This window comes from Coffea arabica, chromosome 6c (assembly GCF_036785885.1).
Source record: "Coffea arabica cultivar ET-39 chromosome 6c, Coffea Arabica ET-39 HiFi, whole genome shotgun sequence".
Lineage (NCBI taxonomy): Eukaryota > Viridiplantae > Streptophyta > Magnoliopsida > Gentianales > Rubiaceae > Coffea > Coffea arabica.
This window is the reverse complement of record NC_092320.1, coordinates 15,398,576-15,407,677: the sequence shown is the minus strand read 5'-3', so window position 1 is coordinate 15,407,677 and position 9,102 is coordinate 15,398,576. Positions and strand designations below refer to the sequence as shown.

Here is a 9,102-nt window from a genome sequence, read left to right as displayed (position 1 = left end):
ATTCTGATACCAAAATTCCGATTTCAAAGTTTCGAATTACCGATTTCGATTTCGATTCACAACCCTGCCTGGCTTGGCTAGCCATAATTCTAAATTTAGTGTTTTACGTTTCTCTGGTCCACAATCCTACTTCCACACTCTTACTATCAATTACGTTACATTTCCTTATTTACCAAAGATTATGGTTGCCAAGAACCCCTTCTTCTGGTCACCTAATCCTTGAAAACTTACAAGGGACCGGACCAATTTTCTTATGCATCCCAACTTGGCAACCACCAATGTCTCATTACTTGTTTTTTTTTTCCTATATATATTAGTCTATTTAGCATTGCTTTTTTTTTTTAGGTGCAAAATTTCTTCTTTTCTGAATCTCGCTAACTAGCAGATTCCATTATGTTCAGAAATTTCAAAAAAAAAAAAAAAAAACAATGGGTGACACAGTCAAGTTCCTTTGGTGAAATCGTAACTAAAAGGCTTAAAGGGCCCCAAAGGTTGAGGCATTAGACCTCAGGGGTGACACAGTCAAGTTTTTTTTTTTTTTTTTGTTGTTAAAAACGTCCTTCATTTGCTGCAACAAACTTAGGCACAAATATGTGAAGCGTCTACGACAACTTCCACCATTACACATACATTTTTACAACAGCACACCAGAAAACAGATTCAAATTGTTCAATGAGAGAAATCCTCAAATTGTTGTCGTCATGTTATGCAAGGCATCGATGTCATAGATAGTGAGTGCCCTTTGCATTTTCTTCACAACATGTACCGATCACATTCACAAAGTTTCATCCTTCAGGAACCTTGCTTCTTCCTATAAAACACAGAAAATAAAATCACTTGTAAGTCATCCGAGTCCTCGTTCCAAATCTTGACAGCAACATTTCTAGACTTTGTGCCAATCTGAATTGTTCTGCAATATTCTTCACCATATGGGCGATGGGGTTGGGTCCAATCCTTTTTGTTGCTATCATAGAAGGCATCTGGCTGGCCCCGCATTAACAAACATAAAAGCAACAGGTCAGATAGAATACATATAATGCAGAACAATTGTAGCCTCCCCTTACTGAAGGAATTTTGTGAAAAGTATAGCACAGATTATGAACATTCTCTTAAAGTATGTTACCAAAGAAGCAGCCACGACAGCTTTTCGGGTTCAATTCGAACATGAGATGAGCCTATCATTGATAATCGCGTTTGGATGAGCCCATCTATCTATTCAAGAATATAAATTTACGTCCGTGTTACAGCTTTGCCCCCAGTAGATATCTCCGCCAAAATTACTCCAGCAACTGCTGCTTTCACGCAGCTATGCATGTCCGTCCGTGAAGCTTTGCCAATCGTCAGGTCAAGTATTGCTTCGATGAACTGCTGCCCAGATGCCCTCATCCTCGACCTGTTTTGCCTACAACGCTCAAAGCCTTGAGCAGCCAAAGGCATTCTACCTTCTACTTTTTGTATTACATATTCAGGCTTGTTACAAACTGTTTAATATCAAATTGGCCCATTTTATTAATTTAAGGGATGGCCAGGAGAAACAAATTAGAACCCTGTTGTCCTGGAGAACATTATAGTCTATAAATTAATAAATCTAATATTTATCATGGAGAGGAAGAAAAGAAATCCCCGGTGTTGTCAAAAGAAATATGAACGTCGACGGAGCAATAATAATAAGGTGAAAAGGACCATTAAAGATGCAAAACCGTTTGGTGAGAAAGACGAAAGAAAATCCAGTTGACAAAGGCAAACCGTGGAAAAATGGTCAAAAAACACACTTAAGGACAATGCTAAATATAACAGCATTATTGTAAAATTGAACCACAACAATTCAATAAGTATTAGTTGAGATGCTGGTAAAGCATCTGTTGAGGGGAAGCGATCATGATCATGTGATTGATCAACGCTTTAGAGTTGTCTCCATCTGTGGGATGGGGGGGTTGGGAAAGACAACTCTTGCCCAAAAGGTATACAATCACCCTAAAGTGAGGCGCTGCTTTGATGGCATTGCTTGGGTATATGTATCACAAACTTGGCAAAAGGAAGACATATTGCAACGGATCTTGCTAAGCCTAATCCCAGAAAAGAGAGAAGAAATAGTGAAGTGGAGGGATGAGGAGCTCGTCAGGCAACTTTTTCAAATCCAGCAAAATAAGAAATGTCTTGTGGTTCTTGACGACATTTGGGCCACAGAACCATGGGAATGTATAAAGCAAGCATTTCCAATTAGAAACGACGGAAGCAAGATCTTGGTTACCTCTCGCAATAAAGATGTGGCTTTGCATATTGATCCCAGTGGTTTTCACCACCAACCGCGCTTTTTAAGTGACTCCGAAAGTTGGCAGCTGCTTCAGAGGAAAGCTTTACGGGGCAGGTTTCATGGAGGTACATGATTTCTTAAAACACTATTTATTTTTTTTTATTAGTTTGCTAAATTGGGCCCTACTTGATCAAGGGATGATAAACTGGTGGATTTTGAGGGTTTGTTTGTTGTGGCTATCCTTATTGGTACACCGCGTAATTCAAGAAAAAAATCATTAAAAAAAAAAATGAAAAGAGGCCAGAGAAGGAAAGACGAGTATTTTACTGATTTCTCCCAAAAAGAAGATTGCACATGAGTCAAACAAGAATTATTAGAGTATAAAGTAAAATTTTTTTTTTGGTTTTTTATGAACAGCGGTGTATAGACCGGGTCTCGCAAAGTGGACCACGCCTTTTTGTGAGTGCTTGACGGGCAGTTATATAAATTAATTGGACTAGAAAGTGTGGGAGTATTTTCCCCTCTTTTGGGGCTGTACTCTTTTTTTCTTTTTGCCCCTTTTTTGTTAAGCTCACAACTTTTATTGATTTAACCACACAACGTACACGCAGAGATAAATTCCCGAAACACAGGCAAATCCTCTGTTTCACCCGAAAGTATAACATCCCTTTACGTGTCTTCTGCTCCAAATTTTATTGACTGAACAAAAACAACAACAGATGATCCTTCCTCAATGGAATTGGCTAAATTTTTCTCGAAGTTTCTTATTTTTTGTTTCTCAATGGAATATTCAATTTTTCTCAGAGTTTCTTATATATATATATATATATATATATATATATATATATATATACACGCGCATGCGCGCACACATATATTCATGATGCTAACCAGAAATGTTAAATTGTTAATTCAATGTACTGCGCATACATTGAGCAACTCGACACTTCTGTCTATTAAGTAATAAGACTAACAGAACTACTCATCATCTCTCTTTGACAGAGCATGAAGATTTAAAAAAATTGGAAAACTTAGGGAAGGAAATGGTGAAAGCATGTGGGGGTCTTCCATTGGCTGTGATAGTACTCAGCGGAACTCTTGCCACCAAGAAGGACCTGAATGAGTGGGCGACTGTCAATAGAAACATTAAAGCTCATCTTGGAAGAGGAAACAACTTGATCAACGAAGAAGGAAATCTGCACAAGATATTAGCCTTAAGCTACAATGACTTGCCCTACAAATTGAAGCCTTGCTTCCTTTACTTGAGCAGATATGAAGAAGACTCTGACATAGAAACAGAGGCATTGTACCAGTTATGGATTGCAGAAGGTATAATATCAACAAAAGATCAGATTGGCGAAGAATCAATGATGGATGTAGCAGAAAGATACCTGGGAGAATTAGTAACACGGTGCATGGTTCAAGGTAAAGCCCCTGATGATGATGATGATGTGATGCTGTCCTCCATTGGAAGATCATTTGCATCGTGTCGCCTTCATGACTTAATGAGAGACCTAAGTTTGGTCAAGGCCAAAGAGGAGAATTTCTTGTTATCCATAAGCTATTATCATGATGGAATTCTCAATGAGCATGGCAATAATGATCACTCACAAGTTTACCGTCTAGCCGTCCATTTTTCTAAGGAGGATGTTAGGAAATATGTCCCTCCAGCTGAGAAGAGAAATACGAGGCACCTGAGGTCACTCGCGTTGTTGATCTCAGGTAATGAAGACTATGAAGGGCATCTTCCTAAGAAAATGAAGTCTCAATTCAATCGGTTCAAAATGCTCAGAGTGTTGGCCATTGAAGGGCTCTTTCCTGCGAACTCGGAAGATCACATACTTAAAACTGTATTTCTCCTAGTAGCAGATCACTTGAGGCTCCCAACAGCTATTGGGGAGCTAATCCACCTGCGATACTTGAGTTTGAGACGTTCAGTTTTCCTCTGTTTGCCATCGTCCTTGGGCAACCTACAAAACTTGCAGACGCTTGATTTACGAGATGCCGTTGTATTTAGAATACCCAATGTGCTGTGGAAGATGAGACAGCTTAGGCACTTATATCTTCCGGAGGGCCACAGCCAACTTATGGGATTTCTGGGCAAGTTTAAGTTGAACTTGTTCTGCAGGAAATTGCGACTCAAGGGATTGGACAAGCTTGAGATCCTAGAAAACTTCTGTCCCCCGATTTGCTCATCTCAAGACATATCCACGTTGAGGAACCTTCGAGTACTATCAGCCGAGGTGGTGTTAGATGACTATGATGAGGGCTTTCCCACAGAAATCCAAAGATTAATGTCAAACTCAGACCACGTGGGTTGCACATCCCTATGTATTTACTCTTACAAAGATTCAGCAGCCACTGCCGCCTCAATCAAGAAGAAAGTGTCGGATGTTGTTGGTCAGTGTTTCTCTCGTCGCAATCTTCAAGGCTTAGAGGTAAGTTGTCCCATGGACAATTTTCCCGAGTACGAAGCCCAGTATATGTGTGCAAGCCTTCTTAAATTAGAACTAACCAGACTCGAGATAGAGGAAGATCCCATGGAGACATTGGAAAGGCTTCCTAATCTACGGTCACTTCACTTGAAATATAGATCTTTTCTCGGCAAAGAAATGAGGTGCAAGGCAATGGGTTTTGGCCAACTTAGATTCCTTCGTTTTGAAGATCTACAGAACTTAGAGAAGTGGAATGTTGATGAAGGAGCCATGCCCAACCTTTCGGTCTTGACGATTGAAGAGTGCACAAAGCTGGAGATGGTTCCGAATGGATTGAGATACGTTAAAACTCTGAAAGAGTTGAACTTTGTGCGGATGCCAAAGGAATTCACAGATAGGATCCAAGCAGCAAATGGTCATGAAGATTTTGACAAAGTCTCCCATATACCCACCATTAGTGTCCGTAATGTTTCATTGTAACTGAGCATGGTTGATCAGGTATGTCTCTCTTGTCAACATTTCTAGTTTCATTCTGGAATTTTACTTTAATTTATCCTTAAACAATTATAGTTTCTTTCTTGAATTTTACTTCAATTTATCGTTCAACCGATGATGACTTACTTTACTCTTCTTCAACGTACTTATATTCAACCACACCATGCTTACAAAGTCACAAGTTGCATATCAAGTACCTCTGATTAATTTCTTTTTGTTTAGCATCTCGATTTTAGGAACATTTATTTGACTCATTAAGCCCTATATAGTACTTAAAACTGATCCTAATTGATTTCACTTGTGCAGTTAGGATCAATTTGACGAGCAGGATTTATTCACTGCTGGAATGTGATACTATCAAACATTTGCCATTTTAGTACGATAAAGTCGAGCCAAGTTGGACTTGTATTAATTATGTGTCTTGGTGTACGATCAATTTTTTTTTTTTTCCCGTCAAAAGTCGAGTCTCCAGTTACTGTACTTGGACTTGTATTAATTATGTGTCTCATAACTATGATTTTCACTCAGCTTATAGTTTGCATGTAATTTGTCTAATAAGAGTTGTACTGTAATTCAATACACATTATTGTTGTATTTTTAATTACAGAATTTTTTTCACATTTTGTTTCTACAACATCGGCTTCAAAATTGATACCTTTTTATGTAAAAAATCTTTATTGTCTTGCATTGATCAATCCATCACGTGGATGCCTTAGATAGCACAATTCGTAACAAATTGGTATTACACACGAATAATACACGTTCCTATGCATAATTTAATTTTTTTTTGTATTTCATATAAAATACTCTGATATACATTTGTCGCATAACAAGAATTCAAATTTGATATCTAAATTATGCACGCATGGTATATATCCGAAGTTTTTAATATAAAAAAATCACTACACTATCAATGTATAAAAAGTTAATCCCTGAAACATATTCGTACTTTTTAACTAACCATATAAAACACGTAATAACCTTTTTGCTATTATACTTCATGAATAATATTTCAATTATTGGTAAAATTTAAAATTTGAGTAAGTATAATGTTATATATACAAAACAACCATGATATATAACATAATTTTTTTTAAATCTATATATATATAACTAATGAGACTTTAAAATTTTAGTCAATCTAATATCGCATGTATAAGGAGAGAGCTCTTAGAGTTTTCGTCGCTGTCAGATTCAAGGTTTGAATCCTGTTTCTAGCTCTTGGGAGGAAGATTGTGGAGAGGGGCGTGAGAGAAATTTTTTTTTTAAAAAAAAAAAGTATTTTTTTGGGAGCATTTTTCCTTTTTTCCAAATTCAAAAAAAGCTAGTATTGCATAATCAGAAACACCACCTCCAATTCCCAAGAAAGCATATAACAACGGAACGGAAGGAACAAAAATTACCACATAGGCGTCAGGAAATGTTAACCCCTTCAATCAAAGTCTAGGTTGCAAACACCTTGAATAATTGAATTCATGCATAAAACCGCGTGCCTTTTTTTTTATTTTGTGGACTCGAAATGATTTGGGTAAACTGATGGCAGCTTTTTTTTTTTTTTAAATCATAAATTGTGTAAATACAGATTAAATTTCAAAACCGATGTTAATCGTATTGTCAGCACTTTGAATATAGACTGAGGTATGCACACATGAGGGACGGTAGGCAATTGCCCCTAAAGTTTTGAAAAATTGCACAATAGGCTTGATATTAAAGGATATTTTCAATTTTGTGTCTTATTCGCCCCCTGTCCCCTCAATTTTGTAAACTTCATTCCTTAACCACTTGACCCCTTTAAATTTTAAAATGTCCATTCCTTTGTCTACACTTCCTTTTTAAATTGCATAGGATTGTCTTCTCCATAAAAAATAAAAAATAAAAAAACGCATAGGATTGTCTTCTCCATAAAAATAAAAAAAAAAACTTTGTGATCAATAAACCAACAAAAGTATTGGCGGCCATGCTTGGATTGCTTGTTTCCGTCGGAAAATATTGTCATTTTCCGTGATCACATTTTCCTATCATATTTTTTTCTCACATATATCAAATCGCTACAGTAATTTTTCCATGAAAAATGACGGAAAATGCAATCCAAACACAATTTATTTTCTATCAAACATAGACTTGTCTTTTTGGGGAAGAAAAGATTCGACCCTTTTTAACTTAGACAATGTAGTCACCAAAATAATTAAAGCCAAAGGCAATAAATACTAGAATACTATATAAGGCCTATCAGAGTGAATCATTGAAAAATACGCAAGGCAAGCGATGATCATGTAAATCATCCGAGTTATCAGTAAATGCCCTTTTCGATGAAAATACAACCAACCCTGAAGATCTCTTGTTGCTATCATAGAAGGCATCTGGCCTTGCATTAACAATCATAAAAGCAACAGAACAATTGCAGCCCTTAGTGAAGGAATTTTGTGCAAAAGTAGCACAGGTTATGAACATTCTCGGAACTCAAATAATTCAAGAAATTAAAGATATAATTGGATCGGTTTTAATAATTCAAGAAACTAAAGATAGCATGCATTTCAACGTCTTCACAAACAAGCGACTGGAGAACAATTCTGAAATTGTGCAAGCAATACTACGATCATGATGGCCTATATATGGCGATTAAATATTTTACGTAGCGAAATATATATATATATATTTAAACTTGAAAAGAAATTATCCCCAGGTTTCTTGAGTGCTTCTTCAAGTTACGAACCCAGTTTGCCTTTCTGCGTGAGTGTTTGTTTTGGTAAGCATGTTGTTTTCATTATCTTTTGAAGATCAATTAATTCTCAGTTGGCTGAATTGATTAGAAATTCTGCTTAAATGCCTTTAGAGGGTTGGATGATTCCATCTTCTTAAAGGCCTTTCAGAAATGGATGGAACTTGAAACTGTCATTTAACAGCATAAGACGTAACTTGGTGTCCTGCTTTTCCATCAATTTGGCTTATCTCATTTGTCTCCAGTAACAAATATCAGAAAAAAAAATTTACAGGTTCTTTGTTTTTGCGAAAATAAATGGAGATTCATCTTAATTTTTTTTTTAGATTCATCTTAAATTATATGTTATCAAAGAAGCAGCCACGACAGCTTTTCGGGTTCCATTCGAACATGAGATGAGCCCATCTATCTATTCAAGAACATAAATTTACGTCTGGGGATTGTGATCCTGGTAACATTCTACCTTGTGCTTTTTGTATTACATTTTCAGGCTTGTTACAAACTGCTTAATATCAAATTGGCCCATTTTATTAATTTAAGGGATGGCCAGGAAAAAAAATAAAAAATAGAACCCTGTTGTCATGGAGAACATTATATCAATAAATTAATAAATCTAATATTTTTCATGGAGAAGAAGAAAAGAAATTCCTGTTGTCAAAAGAAATATGAACGTCTACATTTGGCTTAGGCACTCGCATTTGCATTAGCTATCTCTTTGAAATTGCTTTCGGTCAAAGTCAACCGCTACCGGTAGCGACTGACCATTTTATAATTGTCACTCGCATTTTCATTGGCTATCTCCTTGAAACTGCTTTCCGTCAAGGTCAACCACTACCGGTAGCGACTGTTCATTTTTATAATTGTCACTCGCTACCGTGCACAGTCAGCACGGTCGCGGCAGACTAAAAAAAAAAAAAATCCATGCGCTGCAGGCTGCAGCGATTAAAAAAAAGATTTTTACTGTGCTAATTGGGCACGGCAAGAATAATTTTGTATCATCCGTCCGTCAAACTTTTTTTTTCTGTGCTGATTGGACACGACAGATACTCCCTCCGTCCTACTTTGATAGTCTTGTTTTTCTTTTTCATCCGTCCCAAATTACACCCCAGTTTCCAATTGAAGAATGTAGTTGTATTTTAATTTTTTTAAAATATCTTTATTGAATATAAGTTATTGTTATTATAAACCTACCCCATTTA

At 36.6% G+C, this 9,102-nt stretch overlaps 1 protein-coding gene across 1 annotated transcript; it reads left to right on the top strand.

Annotated features, from left to right (window-relative positions):
- Positions 1-1,902: 1,902 nt before the first annotated feature.
- LOC113692257 (inactive disease susceptibility protein LOV1-like) lies at positions 1,903-5,739 on the top strand. The gene is made up of 3 exons (XM_027210645.2): positions 1,903-2,379; positions 3,257-5,187; positions 5,491-5,739. Exons 1-2 carry the CDS (start codon positions 1,926-1,928, stop codon positions 5,167-5,169), a joined length of 2,367 nt encoding a protein of 788 aa, XP_027066446.2. The 5' UTR covers positions 1,903-1,925; the 3' UTR covers positions 5,170-5,187; positions 5,491-5,739.
- The last annotated feature ends 3,363 nt before the right edge of the window (positions 5,740-9,102 follow it).